A 23,068-nucleotide genomic window follows, 5' to 3' on the forward strand; every position below is an offset into this window, starting at 1 on the left:
GGTTTCGTCACATTGTAGAATAAATCTGTGTGTACCGTTCAGTCAAAGCCATAGTACCACTTGTGTCACCTGATAGCTCATTCTCCTCTGTGTTTGTGAGTATGAGCTGATGGACTTATTGACTCAGCAATCTGAGGTTGCACTGACTGTCAGGGTTGTTAGCGTAATTGATTGAATTACTGTTTTTTATAACATTAGGCATCGTTTCAGGGGGAACCACAGCTAATGCCTTTAAATGAAACCAGGCCTGTATGTTATATTGATGAAGAGACTTCGATCTGTGGCCTCCTGAAGTCTCAAGTGTTCAAAGTAAAGCATCTCTGAAAAGACCAATAGATTTAACATTTATTTATGGTGTTAACAATGGTTAGCATTCTCATAAAAAAACAAAACTTTTTCTGCTTCCTTTAATATTATTATATATTTAATGTAATCTGAATTCAACACTGTTTGCAAACAAGAGAATAGTGAAAATGTGTTTATGGTTTTGGATGTTATTTGTATTTCCTTTCTTAGGCCCTGCACACTGAAACTGTTTTTGAATTTGCCTTGACAATATTATTTGATTAGAACAAGGGAGAAAGGCACACTCGAGCAATACAAACATAAACAGTGCAAGCCTTTATTTATTTATTTATTATAACAATATTTGTATCACGGGGATTATCTGGCGCACGTTGAAGACATGTAGCCCTCACATCTGGGAGGGGCATCGTTCCTGTGACGGTGTTGAGTCAGTTGGCTGTGTGAAATAGAGGGGTTTTTCATCCGGTGCAAAAGGGAAAGCATTCTTGTCTTAGATGCGCAGGGCTTCAGCACAGCGGAGGTCGTGAGGCTGCAGCTGGTGAATTACAATTGGGATACGGAGCCGCGATGAACGAGGCTCTTTTTTTGACGTGATTTTAGAAATTACCGTACGTTTTAATTCATTAAAACCTCTTGTCCTGGGGGTGGGTGGGGGGGGGGGGAGGATTTTGTCCTGTTGTCCCCGCACAGGAATGTTTTTTTCTCGGCTTGGTTTTGCTACAGAGGACCATGGAGACCTCCGAAGGCATCGGTCATGCTTTGTGGTAAGAGGGGGATTCTGCTCCAAGATGTCCTTCTCATCCTTAACTGGGCGTTTAAATGAATAGCCGTCATCACAACCTGGATTCTTGTTTTTTTTTTATTATTATTGTTGTTACAATGCTTGGCCCGCAGACGAGACTCCAAAATGATATTTGCGTTTGTAGGCTATGAATCATTTGGAGCCTATGCATTAAGCGTTATGGTCGGGTGAGTGACACACCTGCTTTATGTTGTTGCTTTCATTAGTTAGTCCAGCATGTTTCATTATGAGCTGCTGCCGAAAAGACTATGCAGGTCCAGGATGGTTGCTGTTGCAGGCTCAGTTTGCCGGGCTTATTGTGGGAACACATGCTTTAAGCTCTACACACTGAGCTCGAAAACACGCCTGTAAATAAAAGGACTGTATGACATGAAATCCAACGTATCTCTTTCATCGACGACATGTGTTGTGTAGACTAACACCGCGCCTGTCCAGAGTAACATATGCGTGGATGGCCAGGATTGACACTGCAATAACATGAATCCAGTGAGTAAAACATGTGTCATGCTTATTGGGAATACACAACTTCCCCCTAATACTGCATCGTTAGGGAGCAAAATAAGCAGAAGCCCACACTGCTGGAGCTTCTCTGCTGTGCCTTTATTGATTTCATTGCTCTCATACATAAATACTGCTTGTTCTCATGCAGCAGTTAAGCCCTATTATTAACAGATTCCTGAGCAAGGATGGCTGTCTGGATCTGACAAAACTCAGACAAATAGTGTTGTGTGGGTCAGCCAGTGCCTCCAGGGTGATTCACCACTATAGTCCACCTTTTTTGTGTGTCTGGGAAACACCTCTGTTTTCATAAAAGGATTTTCCACTCTGCTGTCAAGCATTTTTCAAAGTGCTGATCATTCCCTTTTTGGTGTTATTGTCTTTGGATGGTCGTGATTTCTTGGACGATAAAGCAATTACCAAGAGATGAGATCAAAGTGTTTAATGCAGGGAAAGTTAACAGACCATTTGTTGTGGGATTCGTCGTAATTCAGGGGGATGTTTTTTTTTTCTCTGCTCTGTTCACTGTCATCTTTAAATTGGTAGCATGGCACTCTGCTATTCTAAAAAAGCCCTCCCTGTGGTTTTCATGCTACTCTGAGAATTGCAATTCAATCAAACAGCCAGAAATTGGATCATGACCCAAATTGGTGCAAGTACAACAATATTCTTTTGCCCTTCTGTTACAGCAAGGTGTCACTGCTCTCTTTACGGCACCCTAAAGACATAAACTGACATGTTTCAGCATCTGCTTCAGTGGTGGGGTTGATGAGAAGTAACACACTCGCATACGGTCAGGATTCAGGTCCTTTCAGAAAAGCTCTATCTTTACCTATCTGCATTGGTTAAAACAGAAACATGCTTTTAGTCTTTACGTCTAGAGTCAGTGTCTTGGTTTTATGTCTGTGTGTTGAGGGAGTCAAATCCCAGACCTTATTAACTGTTTAAAATACACCAGAGCAGTAGTAGTGCCGTGCAATAGACAAGACAATTCCACCACATTTGTTCAGTCGAAAAGCTCAAACGATTCAGAGCAGGCCCTTATGCGTGTGTTGTGAAGGATACCTTAAAGGCTGTGGTTGCACATTTTACACAGCTCAGAACTCTCTCCCAAATCCAAAGCAAGGTGGATTACAGCAACACTGGCTCTTTAAATGAGTTTTGAATGCATACTGTACAGAAGTCCCTTCAGGTGTTACAGAGCGAAGGGGAAATGTATAGGAATAATCCCCTCAGACGTTGGAGCCACATTCCTTTCTTTATTACTCCCCCCCCCCCCCCCCCCTCTCAGCTTAGCTGGATCCAGGTGGATAGCAATCACCAAGATGGCTTTGTTTCACCCATGCCAGTTGTGTCTAACGTGCAAAGGTGAGCGTCAGGGCCAGGGAGGAGAAATGTAGGGCCGTGATTGGTCAGTCCCAGCTAAGCTGTCCGGCTGTGCCGATAAGCATGTTATAAATCATTTTTTCATGGATACAGAGAGCACAAGAGGATCTCATATTAGTGTGGGAGGTAGGGGGTTGAGGTCAGCTGAGCTTCTATAAGCCCTGCACAGTTCTATGGATGGGGCTGGTCAGGTGGAGGTTCAGTAAATCCTCCACTTGGGATCAGTTGTATTTCAACATCCTTGGAGTTTAATGGATGATGGCAGATAAAGTGTGTAGATGAAGGTCCTGTTACTATTCTTTTACAAACGAACAAAGAGAGGTTTGACGCTTAAAGAAAACACACCAGAATGCCTTTGACAGCTTAATAATAGCAACATTTGATATGGATATTTCAAAGCTAAAACGTCTGCAACAGTATTTCCTCGCTTTGAGTCCTCATACACTGTCTCCAGACCTTTGCACAAGTCTTGTTGGAGTTGTAACCCTGCTGTGCCTACTGCCTACCATGTGTCTGATCACAACAGCAGCAGCTGTGTCAACACTAACCGTCAACATGAGGGCTGCTGGCCTCACCTGTCTGTAGAAAGCAGGAGGGGAAATTTCAGCTGCTCTTTAACATCTCAGCTGCTCTCTATTGCCTGTTGAAAGAAACATGTTGTGCATGAATTACCACTTGCAACAGATTTAAAGTTGTTGATGTATGAATCTGCTGCTACATGTTAATCCATGTTGCTCTGTAAGTCATGAGTATATTCAGTTCATGTTGTTGACAACAGGAGCCGGATCTAGGGAGTCTTGGGTTAGATAAAAGCTGACAGCAAAAAGAGCTTGGAGGCATCATGTTTATCAAGGGATGAGAGAGCTGCATATAAAACTGTTGCCTGTGGTAATTTAGCGTTGCTACGAATGTTGCCATCTAATATGTATGGCTTCTTCGATGAAAATAGAGCAGTGCTGTTCCTTGTGTGTGGACACGGTAGGACTGGATCTACATTACGGACTTCAGTGTTTAGCCTGTCGGACTTGAATATTAAACTCCTTGCTGATTTGCATTCGTGCGATGCCCGCTGCACAGGGCCGCCTCATTCTCATCACACTGCTCATGTTTTAATCAGCATGGCTCCCATAGTGCTATCTATACCACTATCCAGAGATCCCTCATCCCCCTTACACATGCTAAGTCAACATGTGTTTGATGACTGAGATGCGATCATATCTCTCGTGCTTATTTCTCCTCTGATCCTTCCTTTGATGGAGCTCTCTTTGACTCTTCTTATCTGATTCCTCATTGTCCGTCATCCCTCCCGCAGGCTTCCCTCTGGAATGTGATGCCCTCTCATATTTCTTTACCTGTAGCTCTGCACACATCTGTACTCCAGATGTTGAAGCAGTTAGAGCGTAACTTTATCCTGTGAGTCTACAGATCCTCTCAGGTGTGTTATTTGTTAGACTCAGTGGTGGGATGAGGGCTACCTGTTGCAGCTTAATGATTAACTATTGTCCGTTGATGGGTTTTTTAAATCTGTTTTTCCTAATAAAAAAGTTGTTGTTGTAAACTTCTCCATAGAGAGAGCTACCAAATACAACCCCATTACCAGCTGGGATGTTGTGTACAGGCAGCAAACATGAATTGACTGGATGAATAATAGGGTTCAGTTAGGCTGGCTACACAGGAGACAATTTTCAAATCTTTATTTTATTAATCTGCAAGACCACAGACATACGGTAAGGACATTTCTAAAAGTGTTTTAACATTATAATCTGCTGAACACACACACTAGACTATTTGCCCAGAACGCAGCATCATCATACATGACTACAGAAGAAAAACAATTATGATCGAAGTCCTCAGCTCGTATTTCTTACATGAAACATACAGGCACACATGTTGTTGCCATAATTCCACAAGCTGATCTTCTTTTCATATATTCCACTTGGCTCGGGGCACAGTTGTGTTTATATTCGCTGCCATGTTTGTGACCCTGCGCCCGGTCTGCTCACTCTCAGTGGTCGGAGGCAGCCCGACCTGGAGTCATAAAAATCAAACATCAGTGATATTTAAGATTCGAGATCAGGGAGGCTCAGACTAGATCAGGAGCAGAAAAATAATCGTATTGACACCACGCACTTGAGGATTGTTTTAGGTTGAGGACCAAACTGCTGCGTAGCCTTTGCTGAACAGCATATAATTATGTGATAATGGTAAATGGTAAATCAAAGAGTGTAATACACACTGGGTGTGTTATTAGTTCTTGGCAGTAGTACACTGGAAGCAAAACAGTGTGATGAAACTGCTGTTTTTGTAGACATTTAATCTTTGTAGACACTACAAAAGTACAAAGTCTATAGACAAGTGTCCTTAAGTTTACACTCTGACTTAGAAATGCCAGCCATACAGCAGTGTTGCTAACATTAGCCAACAGTAGCTCCTGGTATACCAGACTGAGAAAGACTGCTGAAGAAAAGCCCTGAGCCGGTTAAAGAGAACAAAGGTGGGTTTTATTTTGAATGAATTTCACTTTTCATTTGCAAGAGAAAGAATGTGTACTTTGTTCTTTCAGAAGTTACATTGTTATGCTTCAATAAGTAGCTATAGCGGTAATGGCTGCATAGTCGAAACATTTGTTAATGCAGAGCACAGAGGCCAAAAGTTGGTTTGATCTAAAAGAGACAAAGGGCACAATTTGGTGAGTGAAAAGGATAACACTTGGTTTCTCCGCAAATGTTGTGGTAACAGAAAAAGCTACATTCAGGCCGCCTTTTGGCTGCCCAGCGACCATCCAGAGGACCACCAAAGTCTCTGTCGTCTCTTTACTCCTCCTGAGGGTTTGTCCACAGAGACATGCAAAATTCCAGGTGAAAGTTATTCTCAGAATATTAAATTATCTTAAAATCTAATTATCACAGCCTCGTTTGTGTGTAACAGGGTTCATGTGATGAGCTTTTGTCTGAGCGTCGGTCGTAACTCTGCCCCTTGTTCGTGTGAAAGGGATTCTACATGTCATTCAGTGGGAGGTCAAGCATGCTGTGGGTTTTCACACTTACAGGAGCAAACAGCAGTTACTGGTTCAGTTCCAGGACAGGAGCAAACTGGGAACAAGTATTTCAAGTATGTCTTCAAGTGAGCCTTTTTTCTTTCTGTTGTTTGAGTGAGGAAAACAGAACGCTATGTCTTACCGACCCAAGGAGAAAGCTGGGCAGTGATATGTAGAGCTTCAGGACAGTGACTGTGAGTTACTGGTAGATAAATGTTTCTTTTGAAAGATGTGATGCTGGAGGAAGTCTTTGGAAGGGTACATTTTGATTCAGCCCTCGAGGGCTTCCATCTAGTTTGTGGGTTGAATGAAGTCAATTTATGATGCACTCGACTGGCAGGATCCTTGTTTATGGCAGCGATTTGTGAGCGGCGTTGAGTGAGAGGCTTTTGGCAGAAAATGTGATCGCTATTTTTGGATGTCAAGTCTCTATTGGGTATTAGGAAACAGGCTTTGTTTGTAATGAACCTCCATTGTGTAGGAATAAGTGTTCATGAATCACTGTTGATTTAGAATATGTGTTATGTGTTGTCCTGTGTTTTTTAAATGGGGCCTTATTCTTGATAAAGGAAACATTTTTAATGTATTTTTCTCAGTAGAATGATCAGAGATGATGTGATACAAAGACGCTTCAAAATATAGTAAACATAGCTCAAAGCTAAGTCAATTTCATGTTAACCTTAATGTTTATGACTGCAGCAAACATGAACCTCTACTTAACATGTTGTTTCTCTCAACTCTGTTATTTATTTCACCACTTTCCTCCTGGCTCCCTTCCTCTTGCTCCCTCTCTTTTGTAACAGTAGCTATTGAGCTACTGAGACATAAACACACAGGGATTAAGTTTCTTCTCCCTCTCCGTATCGGTCCATAAATTATTAATGTCACTTTTCCTGTCTCTCTTTTTCTTCTCCTTTCAAATTAATTGGTTGCTAATTGAATCAGAGAGCTAATTTTAGAGTAGTGCTCATATTCAGAATGCCCGAAGCTGTAAGTTAATTATGATTAGACTGTTATTGAACTTTTTACATTTTCTAAATGTTCCATAAAACTGGCTTAATGTGTGTTTTTAATATGGCCTTCCATGTTTTCAAATATGATTTTGAAAGTTCTATTATTGAAGCTTTTTCTGCACTGATAATAGATTATTTTAAATACAATATGAGGGATTGACTTCACCTCCCTAAATTGATTTATATATTTCTACCATTCCTTCTTCAGCTGTATTTTTAATGACATGTTTTAACATTTTCAAGAGTTCAGCTTAAGACCCCTTTACAGAGGTGCAGTGGCTCCCCCTTATGGTACCTGGTGTAATCAGACACTCATGCTTATCTATTGCTGACTGGCAAGAAAAGCAACCATTGATTCTGCACTTTGGGAAAACAAATGGCAGATACTGCAAGGTCCGAGAGGCACCCAAGAAAAATGTTGACCAGTCTCAGCAGAAGTCACATCTCAGTTATTTTCTTCCTTAGGTGAGGGCGCGGCTGGGAGCGTGAGTCGTAAAGTCCCCACACAAACATCTCATGGAGGTCAAAGGACATCTGATCACATCCATGGGTCTAGGGGCTCCTGGTGAGTACTAATGACTTTTAATGACTCACAGCGTAAAGACGGACACTTTCATGTCTGGACAAGCCTGAAATGGCCCGGCAAATCTGTCAGCTTGTGTTTTTTTCTCACAGTTCAGCAGAAGGAAAACAAAAGTGTTTTCATGGGAACAGCGAGCTGAAAAAACATCTGCATGTGTGAAGGCCTTTTTTTTTCACTTACTGTCTCAGCAGCTGTCAGATAATCTTATCAGGGCACTGAGAGACTGTTAGCACACATAGAAACACACACAAAACCACCACCTGGAAACAGCAGAAACATGAGCAATGCATCTTAATGTAATGTGAATAATTGATAGAGTCACTTTTTAGAGTTAGAATCCTTCACATCAGTGATTGGTTGAAAATGTTCGTTCTCTTCCTGTCAATGAACGGGTCTGTGTCCTTCCAAATGATTTCTAATGATTCCCTCCTGACTTCTTCACCGTGTTTATAGTTCTAAACCACAATCCCCCCTGCTTAGCCTGAACAGAAGAGGTCATAAATGAACACTTTTACTTTAAAAAGTGCTCAGTATTTTCCTGAAACAGCAGGGCATTGTGGTTATGAGTAAACTGAAAAAAAAAAAGGTGTTCATTTGTTTGGGACTGTTTTTTTAGCTTTTGATGAAAACAGTGTTTCTTTTATTTTGTCTTAAGAGCTGACTGAAATTAAACTAAAATCCTCATTTAAACTGGAATAATGGAGTAGTACCGGTTGCACTGATGCATATTTTATATCTTCAAAAAATACTTTTAAATAAGGTTGTTGGTTTTGGTCTTTTCATTGGATTTGTTTACCTTAAAAAAAGTACAACCCCATTTCCTTGTTAGCTGGGACGTCATGTAAAATGTAATTAGAAACAGAATGTGATGATTCTTTAAATCATTGAAACCTCGCATTTGATTGAAGCTAGCACAAAGGCAACATATCAAATGTTAAAGCTGAAAAAAAAAAAACATTTTGAAAAATGATATGCCCAAATTGAATTAAATGACAACAACATGTTGATTTAGAAAAGGTTGGGACAGTGGCAACAAAAGCGTGGAAAAGTTGTGAGATGCTTAAAAAAGTACCTGATGTAAAATGTCACAGTTAATAAATGAAGTACCGTGATGGGATATACAAAGAGCACCCCAAGGAGGCTGAGTATATCTAAAGTAAGGAGGGGGCGAGGTTCACCACTCTGCCAAAGACTGTGCTGGAAAAGAGTGCAACACTCTCAGAATATTATTTTTAACATAACAGTCAGTTGGGGCCCTGGGTAAAAAAGAATTGGGGGGCGGGGCCCTCCAACCAGAGATCATCACCATTATGTCTTCAAGCCAATGCTTACTACTCTTCCTCATGTTTCCTGTTTCTTTTTTCTCTTCTACAGATTGATAATTCTTCTTCATTTTTCTTTGTTGACTTTCATTGACAAACTTTAGTTTTTCACAGCAATAATGCACGCAAAGCTTAGCAGGGCAACATGAGTGAGTGCTGTCAGATGGGGCCCCCTTATGGAGGTTTCTTACTGTCATTGCAAAATTTGCACATTTTGGGCCACTGCTTCAGTTTAAGTCTGTGAGCCCTCAGGGGCCCCAAGCAGTTGCCTGCGTTGCCTGTTGACAAGCCGTGCCCCTGAGTACATAATATCATAAAGGTTGGAAGAATCTGAAGAATCTGAAGAAATCTCTGTACACAAGGGACAAGGCCAAAAACCAATATTGGGGGGCCGTGATCTTTGGTCTCTCAGACGGCTCTGCAATAAAAACAGACAACACTAGATGGGCTCAGGAACACCTCCAGAAGCCATTATCTGTGAAAGCAGTTCATCACTTCATTCACAATGATGCAAGTTAAAACTGTCCAGAGGTCTTTTGAGCCAAAATTCAAAATTATTTTTTGGAAATCCTGGACGCTCATTCTTCAGTCTAAAGAGGAGAGGGATCACCTGAGTATGGACTTGCACATTTGTGAAGGCTCCACTACGGCCGAACTATATACAAGAACTATGGAGCAACATATTCTGCCAAGTAAACATCTTTTTCAGGGATGGCCTCGCTTATTTCAGCAAAACAATATCAAATTGCCCTCTGTCTGTAGTACAACAGGCTCAGTGGTAAAGTTACATGTGCTGAACTGGCCTGCGTTTAGTCCGGAACAGCTGAAGTCTACACTAAGCAAAAAAAGGACAACATTCCACTTTCATAGGTACATAAAGGGGTCTCTGTCACCACAATGCTTACAAAGTTTTGTTTAACCAAAAAGTGAGGCAATAGAGTGGTAAACATGACCCTGTCCCAACTCTTTTTAAACATGTTGCTGGCATTAAATGGGACATAAGTATCCAGAAACAATGACATTTTTCAGTTTCAACATTTGATAGATTTTTTTCACATTGTTTTTATTTACATTTTAAAACAATGTCCCAACTTGTTATGGGTTGTAGGACACTGCAAGTCTTACAATTTGTTTCAGATTTTTTTCAATGCATGTGTGACATGATGTGCTCTGTAGATGTTCAAGGATGCCAGGACAGCAAGCTGCAGGCTGAGAGGATTGCAGCGCTGCAGGAGAGGAAGCAGGCCCTTGAGGCTCTCCTCAAAACCAGAGTGGGAGAGCTTAAACATGTCTGTCTGCAGGAAGCAGTGAGTAGCTCAAATTGAAAAATGTAGACACACCTGGCTCAGGTCAAAACATTTCAGTTTCACTTTCAACACAACTTTTTTTTTCACGTACAGAGCCTACAGCACAATTTAGACTTACAGTATTTTTGAATATTCTGCATGGAAACTGTGAGCTGACGTGTAACTGGTTGAGCAATAGGGAATTATCATTGAAAATGTGGTGTACAGTGGGATTGGCTTGATTGCTCCACACTTGTCAGCATGTCTTGATGAAGAAACAGCTGTTTTAGCACTTCATTATCAGCTGTTTAATTCATCTCTATTTTCAGCCGGATGTATTGTGACACACTGCTGTGTGCTCTATTCTTAGATTCACAAGTTGTCTTGTCTAATTTGCGAGTAGCAAGAGGTTTGATCACTGCTCAACTGCAGATATTCTGTTGCAGCTTTAACTAAATAGTGGTAGAAAATGAAATGATTTTTGGCTTATCCATTTCAGTGCAGCAAAATACTTAAAGGGTGTTTTTATTAAGGCTTAGAGTAATCTGTTAAGTGGTATCATTTAATATAACACTTGGGCACTCACAGTCAGCGTGAAGATGGATTTTACTTACTGCAAGCTAATGGATGTCCTCTGCAGGAGCTTACTGGGAAGTTGCCACGTTCTTTCCCCCTGGAGACGGGAGAGAACCCCCCACTGGTGCAGCGCAGAGCTGGCATCCCGCCCAATGCCAAGGCAGAGGTAAGTCAACACCTTGAATATCAATTGTGTGTACGCAGTGGCTGGAGCTCTTTGTGTATTTGTGGTCAACACGTCTGGCTGTCCCTGGCTGCAGGACGAGGCTGCCCAAAGGAAGCAGATGAAAGCCATATTCACGGGTGCTCTGTATAGACACTCAGAATCGGACCGAAATGTACCAAACAACAAGAGGACAGTTCACCGGGGTTGTCACACAGGTATATTTACAAAGCGCCTATTACTATACCCTCATAGAAAAATAAACCATTCATTAAAAAATTCAAACGTTAGGCTTTCCAAATAAACACTAAGCTTTGCACTTGTGCTCAGCAAAGATAATAGATGTATCTGCTTTATTTGTGTCCTGGATGTTTTGTTGTCTTACAGAGGACACTGTCATGTCAGAGAGTACAAGCTCCATGTCAGATTCCACATCCCATGACAATGGTGAGTCAGCTGAATACAAATTGTGTTTGAACTGTCCCCGTCTCTGAGGGATACATACATTACACATTCAAAGTTCTACTTAGTCACACAGTAGTGAGCACACAGGGAATACATGGGATGTATGTATTATTTCTGTCAATTCAAAATAAGAGTATTGACCTATATTTATATATATTTTTTTTTATACTTTGCTTTTGTGCTTTTAATGAAAGTGATCAGTGTTTGCCATCATCTTTGGTCACCCTCATTTAAACACAACTACCTTTGTTATCTTCCCCCCCGAAAGAGTCGTCTCCTAGCGTTGCTGCCGACCAGCGCTCACTGTCTCAGCCTCGGCTCACTGTTGGCAGCCCTGACCACAGGATCAGCAGGAAGCTGTCTCCAGTTGAGATTTACTATGAGATGAGGACACGCCGCAACTCTGTCACAAGTTCTGTCAGGTACCTCTCTCTTAAACGCACTCTGTAAGTGAGGCTGCGCTGTTTGTGCTACATGTGCCTGAGACTACACACATTTATCACCAACTGTACTATGTACATGTTAAATAGACCCATGTCCTCTTATGTTCCTTTTTTTTTTTTCTACAGCCCAACTCACTCTTTACCCAGAAGTGCATCTAATGTTGAAGGTAGAAGTGTTCCAGCCACTCCTCTTTTGGCTCGGACTGCTCCAATCAGCGTTCACGTCAGGTAATCTGTGAAACAGTGCTGCTTCTGTCTGATGTAGCAGAGCTCCAGCTCCCTCCTACTGCGATAACTGTGTGCTTGGAAATGGCTTAATGACTTAGTTAAATGCAGACACAGAGTCAGGGTTATAACAACGATTAGTGTCATATTTAGCTATCATTAAGGGTTGGAGCTCAACGTTTTTTTTCTTTTGAGCTTATGAATTGTTTCCCTAAAGTGATTTTTAAAATACAGTTACAGTTTTTTTTAAATGTTCACTCTTTTCTTTTTCCATTACTGCTCAGATTACTCATCTCATGTAACCCTTTTGTTGTACTTATTTTGTCTTAGGTCGGACACGTCAGGGGGTAATGGGTTGAAGCAGTGGTCTGGTAGTCTGGATGTGCCCTACATGATTCCTCTGGCTCAGGAGGGTTCTTCCTCTGACCGCCGAAGCTGTCCATACAGCTCCCGTGCCAGGCGCAGTAACAGCTCTGAGGCCCTGCTGGATAGATCGAGCCTTCCTGACGATCCTGCTCCTAGAAACGGGATGCCCCCAAAAGGAGGACCCTACAAGAGCTCAGAGACACTGACTGATGGGAAGCTGCGACAGATCCACCTTGGAAGCCCAGAGAGACATGCGGGCAGCTCGGTGGAACAGGCCAAATTGCGTCTCTCCATGGGCGGCAGAGGGGCCGGCGGCGGCTACAATGAGCTACTGATGGACTATATTTGGGGGAAACAGCAAAGGATGCAAGTGCAGCACCACCTGTATCAGTCCACAGGCAGGATCTGGCAGGACGCGACTTCTCCTCGTTCCTCCACTGCAGCTGTCCCTCCCCATGCCAACGGCTTTTCCCATTCCCAGGTGCACCTCCCCACTGCTGCGACTCCCTACAGCCCCATGGTCCTCCGAGGGTCCCAAGCTGAGCTGCGCAGGGTCAAAGTAACCAGAACCAAATCTTGTGGGCCCTTTATTCCTTTGCAGCAACACACCCAGGATGGCATCCTGCTGTCAGCCTACGAGTCTCCCCTTCCTGCCTCTGGCACCACAACATCCTCCATTCCCAACCTCCATCCCTACCAGACGGACCTGTCTGGCCCCGCATTCAGCCGCAGACCCCCACAATTCTCTCTCCCTACCCCAGAAGACTCGACGAGAAGCTTGCATAAAGCGCTCGCTCTGGAGGGTCTGAGGGACTGGTACCTGAGAAATGCCCTTGGATATCCTCCTTCAGCCTCAAAGGGTCAGGAGGCAGGAATATCTCGTCTCTCGCACCCCCACCCACTGGTGCACCAGGCCCAGTCTGTTCAAGGGGAAACAGCCAACCTTCACAGATCCCAGATACCCCAGTCAGCCAGCTTCCATGGTCACCCAATGCATGGAAGGTGAGTTATTCTAAGTCTTGAAGCTTTTTTTTGGATTTGTCGTCAGTTCTGAATTTGAATACTTTCTCATACATTGTTAAAATTTGCGCTAAGCATTTTCCATAATGAGAGCAGAAGGAAGGCTCAAGTCTAACAGTTTTTGAATTACAAATACAAATATGCTTGTTTGCAAACATTTAGTCATCACTCACTTTGTATTTACCTCTGAGATTTGCTTAAATATCTTTCTCGTTGGAAGTTGGCAGCGTGACTTCCAGCAGAGGGTGAAGCTTTACTCTCGCTCCATTTCCAACAAATCATGCACCGTCCTGTGACTTTGAAAGTCCTGCTTGTGTTATGTTGGTGTTTGTTAGTCTTTGTCATGGTCAGCAGTTTTCATTGCAGTCTGTCTAATGCATACCCAGCATCCTAGTTATTATGGCTCCTGATAAAAAAAAAAAAAAAATTTCCACTTATAGGCTTCCTAGAATTGCCCTGAGTGAGAGAAAAGCAGCCATATGAATAAATGCTTTGACAATTGAGCAGATAAAATGTGAGCATGCATCAAAGGGGGCCTTCAAATAACTGAAGGGATTTCCCCTTTCATTAATTTAAGATGGGCTTACATAATCCTTCAGGATACCCATCTCCAAGCTCTACTCTCAATCTGATCATGACTCATACTTTTCATATCATGATGTAACCACAGATGTATTCTCACTGTGGTTTCCCCCTTCATTACCTGCCTCTTGTTTGTGGAGCGCTGTATTGATTTGTGCTGCCATCCTCACAGGTCGATGGAGTTCTCTCTCTATCAGGAGACTCCCCATCCACAGATGCAAGAAGTGACCCCAAAGGAACCCAGCCCAGACCCAGGCACCCTAGTCTGATTCAGCAGAACACACACATTTTATGAGTAAAAATACTGTAGCCTCACACACACGGTACTCTCAGACTCTGATAGTCACACACTAACACAGATAAGGTGATACAATGTGACCTCAGCAGAAAATCAAAACATGGAAACCTCAGCAGAAAGAGACTGGAATAAATGACAACTGTAGATGTACAGTGTGAAACAGCCTTGGCAAGTTCCCTGTGTTATAACTGATCTCACCACTATATGTGAACCTCAAACCTAGTGTTCTGATGGATGTGCACTGGATTTCACTTATCTAGCAACAGTATGGTCATACTGTATATGGATATTACTGGTTCAACACAAGCAGTAGAATATTTCCTAATAACCCCCAAAAAGTCTCCCAAGATATACTTTTTTACAGAATATATACAACTCTAAATCACTATTTTGTATCTTCTGAGATATAAAGAACCGTTATATTCAAGAGGTAATTTATTGCTCATTACTCGTGTGATATACAAAGGCGCTCGCATCAATTAAAAGGTATAACTACATTCTGGTGAATGTGTTTGTATACTCTTAAAAACACAAAAAATGCTTCAGTCTTCATCTGATTTTAATTTCACAGCCATTTGTATTTTTCATGATTGATAATGAAACAGGAGTCATGAACTGTAGCATACAGACGTAGCAGACGGGAGTGCCTAAATGTTAAAATATCAAAACGAAACCTTGGTTAGAAAACTTTAAAGTGCTTTCTTGTGACCTGAAATGCTAGCATTGAGCCTTTTGAGCTTAGTGTAATCAAAAACTGAAATCAGGTCATGATGTCACTAAATTAGGGTATTTGAAATGATGTCATGTATGACCTTTCTGTTAGTTTTCTAGATTCAGATTGGTGCTGGCTAACAAATGTAGCTCTGTTTGTGCTGACTGATTTAGACCAGTTTTAGGAAGAACCTGAGGGCTGTTCTGAGACCTGTGTGGCAGTAGCATATGACTGTATGACAATAATTAAAAAACATAAAACCTGTTTTTTTTTTTTCTGCATTCAGTTTTGGCGGTTTTGAGTGTCATATGGAGCACTTTATGAACATCTTAAGCCTTAAATCCCTTTTAAATGGTCGCCAAGAGAGATGAGAAACATTTAGGAAAAGGGTTTCGCCAACATCTACTGAAGGTCATTGTGAGTGTTCGTCTGTATATAGTGTGGATTGTACTGATGAGTTTCAAGCTGATATTTAATTACTGTACTAACAGTTTAATTTTTAAACTAACCATACAATATGTATTTAATCAAAAATAAACTCTCCCACTCATTCTGACCCTAAATGAGCACTATGTAGTTGGTTGTATAAAGTGAGGATGGTGGTGTGAACAGAGTAGGGCTGCTGCAGTTGTGAATGACGGTGTGAGCAGGTCTCATACCAGTAAATTTGTTAATGACAATTCATGCTTTCTAAATTGTTTATTAGTTAGATTTGAACTCATTCCATCTTCTTGGTTTTGTGTTTTATGAAGAAGAGATCTACATTTTTAAAATCCAGGGTAGTTATTTGTTATTGTGTGTTTCTGAGTTTGTATCAGTTGTATAACCATTCTGTGAACAACTTCAGAAAAACCTGAATAATAATGGATATCCTCAAGAAATATGAAAATATTTGTCTTTGTGTGAACAGAAACTTTTTACTTTGTTCCCATTTAATGTGCTTCATCTTTGGCCATGTTGAGACTCATATGAATGTAATTCTTTATAATTGTCTTTAGTGAAATTGTTTTCTACTCTGTTACAAACAGCAACAAACTGTTGAATGTTTACCTGGTTTCTTCTGCTGTCTGATGTGTTCACATTCTCTCAGTATCCTGTTTCATGCAGCCTCTCCCAGTGAGTAAAATCCTGAAATCTAAGACCAAACAGCTGTGCACTGGGGGTCATACATGTATTTTTCATATTATGTACTCTGTAATTACTCTCAGTTGAAAATAAATGATATACATTTAGCTCTGAAGCAAAGTTTATTCAAACTACAGTATATTATATTTATGAACATATACCATGTTGTAGCTATCTTGTGTAGCTCTCATCAAGTGTGGGAAATTTATGTGTTTCAAACATTTCATTCAGAAGTGTGATGTGTCAATATTTTATTATTTTTCTTTAGATATTGAAATGCAGCTGTTTTCTCCATTCCTCCTCTCTTTATAACCAGGCCTATGAGATATGACTAAACATGGCCTGCTCTATACTGTATGTATGAGACTGTGCATTCATTCTACTTAATAAAGTGTCATGTTGAAATCAAACAATGGGTCATATTTGCGTGATTATTGTGTGACATCCAAGTAGTGATGTTCTGCATTTAGAAGTCAAAAAGTGGATGTTGTATAGTTTTGACATGGACAAATTATATTATTGAGATCTTAAATATAATTAATAGGAGGGTTTTATTTTTAAATGTTGGCCTTGTATGAGGTTTTTTTCTGTCTGGCTTGAAGTGTTAGCCTATAGTGGAGGTTTCTTAAAACTGTCATTGTCATATGACAAGTCATAGATAAAATTATTACAGATAGGAGACTGCCCTCCTCTGGAAATAGAAGTGGTAGCTACATAGTGATAGTCTGTCAGTAGAAGCAGCAACAGTTTGCTATTCTTGGACCAGAGTGTTTTTCAGTCACACAGACCGGAGTGAGAAGCTTTCATTTCTAGCGTCATACATATTTGAACGGGATATATCACGCTTACAGGGGTAAGTATGATTCGTACCAAATGATTAAAACTAACCTAGTATGAAGTTCTCGCCGTTTTAATCGCAAAACAACCACTTATGGCGCACCTTTCAGTCAAGCGCTAGATTTTTAAACGCACTTCCTCTAAAAGTTAAAGAGTAACTAAACCCTAAAACCACTTTTTTCAACTATAGACCTCTGTATTTGAGTATTAAGTAGTGTTATGGATCAATTCAAGTCCAAATCTCGACATTTGAGTACAAAGTATTGTAATTTGAAAATATTGTGTTAGAAATGTGCATAGTGTCTGCCCTTCCCTTTGAAAAAGTCTAACGGCTGTGTGGAGTACAGTATGACGTAGGAGTGCATCCCCACGTCACCAAACTCAGTGAACTGAGTAGTACTTCTAAAAAGTATAATACATACAAATATGAGCTAGCCTTATTACTAAAAACTAGAGACTTTTCATTTGCTTCTGCCAATTAACCCTGAAAAGATCATGACTCTTTTGAATTGTCTGCCTTTCATGTTTACAGCTGTGTTGCCTCCTCGTTGTAGTCCATGCAAAATCAGAGCGTGAGAGTTCAGTTACAGCTGGGCCAGTGTCAGGAGCTATTTACGTTGACATACCATTTGTCCAGCTAAAAATAAACATACACATTCACTGGCTCTTCTGAAATGTCGTTGCATAGAGCCGCTTGCTGTGAGTGTCTAAAAGCACAATCTGTGAACTAGGAAAACAAACAGTTGTTGAAGAGATGAAAGATTAAATAAGAACTCCGTGATTGAAATGATGTAATGCCTTTTTGTTGTAGCTTTCTGTCTTCCCGCTGCTGGGATCTGGGCCAATCTCAGGCTGTGATCAAACTCTTCAGGCTCCAGTAAAACATGTCATCTTCATATGCTGCTGCCATATCAGCCCTTCTTACAGCCAACTCTTCAAGTTCCGTCATCAAATACAGCCCACGACCCTCCCCAAACAAATCAAGAAGGCCTAAACAGCTCCAGCCATCGAGCAAACCTGCCCCCTGCTCCTCATCTGCACAGACACATCCTCAGTCACCTGAGCCTCTGGGATTTTACGAGGAGCCACAGGAGAGTCCTACAGATTATGGAATAGGTATCTAGTATCCCAACATCAAACTCTGACACACTGGTTTAAAACATTTTCTTTGATGCTGGCTGTGCATTGTGTTGCAGGTGGTTACTACCAAGTAGAGATTGGAGAGATTTTTGTTGACCGTTACCAAGTGGTTAAAAAGTTGGGATGGGGCCACTTCTCGACTGTATGGCTCTGCTGGGACATGGTGTAAGTAAAGGTTTGATCATGTGCCTAATCATATAACTGGAAAACATAACCTAGTGATAATGATAAACATACAGAAGCTAACTAACATAATTGTCTGCATTCATAATTGTCTGCATTTATTCAGGGAGAGGCGTTTTGTGGCTCTGAAGGTGGTGAAGAGTGCTCAAACATTCACAGAGACGGCACTGGATGAGATCAAACTTCTGAAATGTGTCAGTGTGACCACATTGTTTTTTTTTTGTTTTTTTTTACAGAAGTGTACTCAGCGGATTTTAGTCATAGAAGAGTTCTCCCACAAGTAGTATGTCTGACTGTAGTGTTGTTAATGTTTGTGACACTAACAACACAGAGAAATCTGTTTACACAGTGGTGGCTGTGGAGCAGGAAGATTCATGAATAAGTGATGCTGATAATGGAAGTGCTTTTTCTGACGTTTTGTATAGCAATATCTTAAAGTAGAGTGTATCACTGGGAGATAAAAATGTGACACTTTTAAAAGTAAAGGTGGGAAAATATTGGCTTAGATTATTTCCAACGTTTTCAAATAGTTGCCATTTTATTGCACTTTTATAGATATAAGAACGACTGTAGAATGAATTGTGATTGTTTCAGGAGTGAATATGTGTTGACATTGTAATATGTCCACTTTATGCCCATCAGGTAAGGGACAGTGACCCCGAAGACCCAAAGCGTGAGAGAGTCGTGCACCTCATCGATGACTTCAGGATCACTGGAGTAAACAGAGAGCGTATCCTTTACAGAGGCATATTATATAATGTTCTGCTGTTTAACTAGAGGTGCAGGTTTTTTTTTATTTTGATGACAAATGGACATTACAATAACAACATCCTATTAGTGAAAGGTTGAAAGATTGTGTCAATTTGTTTTTGCCTCCTTTAAAAGCTCGAGAACATCTAACAACTCAGGACTGACAATGTGAAACAAAGTCCTTATTAGTTCACCAGACGTGTGCATGGTTCTGGAGGTGCTCGGCCACCAGCTGCTAAAGTGGATCATTAAATCCAACTACACAGGCCTCCCCCTGCCCTGTGTTAAGAACATCCTCAGACAGGTGTTTATCCTCCACGTCTCTAACAACAGCCTGAGCTTTTATTCTGAACAAATACTCTTCCATTTCTGCTCATTATTGACTTGGGGTGCAGCGCCGGTGACTGTATTCACATTTCTTATCACAGGTTCTGCAGGGTTTAGATTACTTGCATACAAAATGCAAGATTATTCACGCAGACATCAAGCCAGAAAACATCCTGCTGAGAGTGGACGAGGCCTACATCCAGAAGCTGGCGTCAAACACCAAGCTGTGGGAGCTGCCAACACCCCCAGCTTTTAGCAACTCGTCAGGTCAGTTGTACTAAATCAAATGCGAGCTTCATATTCTCTACTGTTTTCTTTTTTAAGTATTTACTCTTTGTGAATCTTTCCCTGTTGATGTTTGTCACCTCTCTCAGGGAATGGACACTCCAGAGAAAAACAGGTGTGTGACAAACACATTTATTCTCATGTTCATTATTATTTGAATAATTGTACTGTTCTTTTTAATTTTGTTATGACTGGATTATGAACTATTTATTTTTCATGGCTTTCCAAGAGTTTGTCCAACTTGTTTGGAAAGCTGACTGGGGTTTTCCACAGTCTTGGGGAATGGGTAAGATTGATGCTGTGATTTTATTTTGTGCTCAAGTCTTTTAATTGCATCTTTATAAAATCTACAATCTGGCACATATTAATCCTATATGCATACATACCCATGGATATATGAATAACCTTGAGTATCAGACATTTAACTAGACATTTAACAAGAACAGAAAAGCAGAAGCATCACAATTTGTTATTGAGACAGTAACACCAACTTTTAAATGAAAATGATATGAAAAGGGGAATGCATAATACATGGGATGTCTGGATTTCATCTGTAGCACTGTATTAAATAGGAATAAGTACATACCAGATTATTTGTAGTTACGTTTTTAATGTAATGAGAAAATATTTTTAAGGGGCATCAGAATGAAGATAAAGCTGCTTTAGTTTGCATCATATTGTGTTAAAAAGTTGATAATTTTATGATTTTTAGATGTATAGTTTTACTCACTGCTCATTTCTTATCATTTCCAACAACTGATTGCACGTCTGCAGTCCAGTAAGGTGTCCAGCAGCCCAATGAAGCGACTGACGCGGAAAGACAGAAGTCGACGAGGACAGAAGGGTGCTTCTGACAACCATCGAAAAGACAAACTTCATGTGTCTTTCTCTGATGACTGTGCTCTCTCCAGCTCCCCGAGCTCCAAGCGTCACTCAAAGCTCACAGCTCTCACTAACTTCACATTTAGGAGGCGCACCCTGCTGTTTGAAGATGGACAGGACCGGGCCTCACACGACCAAAGAGACTCCATCTGCTCGTGGCCAGACCTCAACACAGATGCTCCGGTCACTGGCTCCAGATCAGTGTTATTAAATCAGACTACAGACAAAGAGCCACCTCCACCTTCACCTCCCTCTGCCTGTGGTTAGTGTTATGGTGTTTGTGTTAACAAAGATCTGTAGCTTGGTTAGCATATGTGAATGAGCTAATATTTACACAGTATCTAACTGTATATCTTCAGAAAAAGTAATGCTATCTGCATTTCTCAGATGTCATTTTCCTTGATGTATTCAGGTGTCTGTGACTCCGATGCACTGTTGGACCTTCTAAAGCCCCAGAATGCTGATCAAATTCTCATCAAGATTGCTGACCTGGGCAATGCCTGCTGGGTGGTGAGTCATTATTTAAAAAGTAATCAAAACATTTTTTTTTTCTCTATGAAATTACAATTCAATAATTACATTTCCAAAATAGGCACATTTACTACACTGAACAGTGAAAACAGATGTTTCCAGTGAGACAAGACTGTGTGGACCAAATTACTCTTGTACATGTCAGTGCTATCAGTGGTGCAGTTATGCTTCTTATTGCATTTGGTCAGACGAAATAGTCAGAGAAACAGACTGTGATTTTATTCTCTCTGTGACAGCTCACTTCACTTTTTAAAAACATCTCAGAAGTTATGCCGGTAGTATTGCTCAGGGGATGGTAAAGTTTGGATTGACAAAACAAGTTTTTACATTTATTGTACCCAAAATAGAAATTGTAACTTTGTTGATCTGCTGACCTTTCCTGTAGCATCAAGATATTTGTTTTTATGGAATGTATTAATTTACGTCATCCTTAGGTTGAAATGTAACAGGTTTAATGATCTCCTGACTAACCCTCTCTAATATTTTTTTTCCCTTATAAACACATTAAATATGTTGTAGTAAATTTGATACTTTATGTGTAGCTTCATTCAGAGAAATCAAAGTGAAAAAAACACATGTTATGACTGAATACAGTAGTACAGTAGAGTCACATATGTTTGATCTTCAGCACCAACACTTCACTGAGGACATCCAGACGTGTCAGTATCGCTCTGTGGAGGTTCTGATTGGTGCTGATTACAGCACACCAGCTGACATCTGGAGCACGGCCTGTATGGTGAGCAGAGGATCTAAAAGAACAGTTCCTTTTTTTCCCTTTCTTTTGAAAGGTATATTTTAGGTTTCACAACCATGTTTTGTTCCTTTACTGTAGGCTTTTGAGCTCGCCACAGGGGACTATCTGTTCGACCCTCTATCAGGAGCGACATTCACACGCGAGGAAGGTCTGTGTTGTCTTGTATGACCGCCTCTTTCCTTCCTCTTCCTAAATCTGCTTACAAACAGTATCTGCTCGTGTTCTCTCAGATCACATTGCCCACATAATTGAGCTGTTGGGACCCCTCCCATCTGAGTTTGCCCTCTCAGGGAGGAATTCCAAAAGATACTTCAACCGTAAAGGTAAAGTGACATTTTTCTTAATAAACATAAAGCAGACATTGTAAAACAAACAGCATTTAACAAAAAGCTAACTTAATGCTGCCAGAATACCTGCATCTGATACCAGGACTCAGACACTTTATGCACTCACAGTCCGACTCAATTTGTCATACTTAGAAAAGGTTTTTTGTGGTTGGTTTTAAGAAGTGTGAGATCGACGGTCGCATCAGTCTACTTCTTACTCTTTTCAGGACAACTGCGACACATCTCAAAGCTGAAGCAGTGGAGCTTGTTTGAGATTCTTCTGGATAAGTACGAGTGGCAGCGTGAGGAAGCTCTACAGTTCAGCTCGTTCCTCCTGACCATGCTGGAGCTGCTACCAGAGCAGAGAGCCACAGCTGCCCAGTGTCTCAAACACCCCTGGATCAACTCCTAGACACACTGGTTCTGTCTGGTTCAGGGCCCACTGGACTAGCTCTCTTCTCGAGCAGGCTTGGACACATTACCAGTGACATGTGACAGCTGTGGGACATAACAATAATTCTGATGCTGGCATCATGAGCCTGTCATTTACCCGACTAAAACTTAGCTACTGCTTGTTTCTTGTAGTTCTTCCATGTCTCTTAGATTTTTGCACAGCATTGTCAGAATAAAAAAAATAGTTTGTGTTGTTGGAAGACTGACCTATAACGTGATCACAAAGCTCTTGTATTTGAATAAACTGATGAGATTGGTTTTAGTGTCATTTTTTAGAAAGTTGCTGCTTTAGTTGCAGTATTGAAGGGGTTAATAGTAAAGCAGTTTGAGCTTTTGGCGATGGATTTATACACAACAAGTCTTAGATTTGTCTTACAGAAGGATTACCCTGA

General features: G+C 40.9%; 2 protein-coding genes across 3 annotated transcripts; both read left to right on the forward strand.

Moving 5' to 3' along the window:
* Positions 1 to 711: 711 nt before the first annotated feature.
* ccdc120b (coiled-coil domain containing 120b) lies at positions 712 to 16,621 on the forward strand. 2 transcript variants are annotated; one of them, XM_061042478.1, is made up of 10 exons: positions 712 to 914; positions 7,508 to 7,607; positions 10,124 to 10,254; positions 10,874 to 10,975; positions 11,070 to 11,190; positions 11,360 to 11,419; positions 11,706 to 11,859; positions 12,007 to 12,108; positions 12,436 to 13,473; positions 14,246 to 16,621. In XM_061042478.1, exons 2-10 carry the CDS (start codon positions 7,559 to 7,561, stop codon positions 14,340 to 14,342), a joined length of 1,854 nt encoding a protein of 617 aa, XP_060898461.1. In that variant the 5' UTR covers positions 712 to 914; positions 7,508 to 7,558; the 3' UTR covers positions 14,343 to 16,621. The 2 variants fall into 2 exon arrangements, with proteins under 2 accessions (XP_060898461.1, XP_060898460.1); XM_061042477.1 differs by having other exon boundaries at positions 713 to 1,070.
* Positions 16,622 to 16,927: 306 nt separating this feature from the next.
* On the forward strand, positions 16,928 to 22,933 carry LOC132977700 (SRSF protein kinase 3-like). The gene is made up of 15 exons (XM_061042479.1): positions 16,928 to 17,061; positions 17,857 to 18,161; positions 18,242 to 18,350; positions 18,475 to 18,562; positions 19,011 to 19,098; positions 19,316 to 19,422; positions 19,547 to 19,712; positions 19,820 to 19,845; positions 19,960 to 20,016; positions 20,505 to 20,874; positions 21,025 to 21,122; positions 21,772 to 21,879; positions 21,976 to 22,045; positions 22,128 to 22,220; positions 22,451 to 22,933. The coding sequence occupies exons 2-15, from the start codon at positions 17,930 to 17,932 to the stop codon at positions 22,633 to 22,635; spliced, it is 1,797 nt and encodes a 598-aa protein (XP_060898462.1). The 5' UTR covers positions 16,928 to 17,061; positions 17,857 to 17,929; the 3' UTR covers positions 22,636 to 22,933.
* The last annotated feature ends 135 nt before the right edge of the window (positions 22,934 to 23,068 follow it).

The sequence above is a fragment of the Labrus mixtus genome, chromosome 7 (assembly GCF_963584025.1).
Source record: "Labrus mixtus chromosome 7, fLabMix1.1, whole genome shotgun sequence".
NCBI classification, from domain to species: domain Eukaryota; kingdom Metazoa; phylum Chordata; class Actinopteri; order Labriformes; family Labridae; genus Labrus; species Labrus mixtus.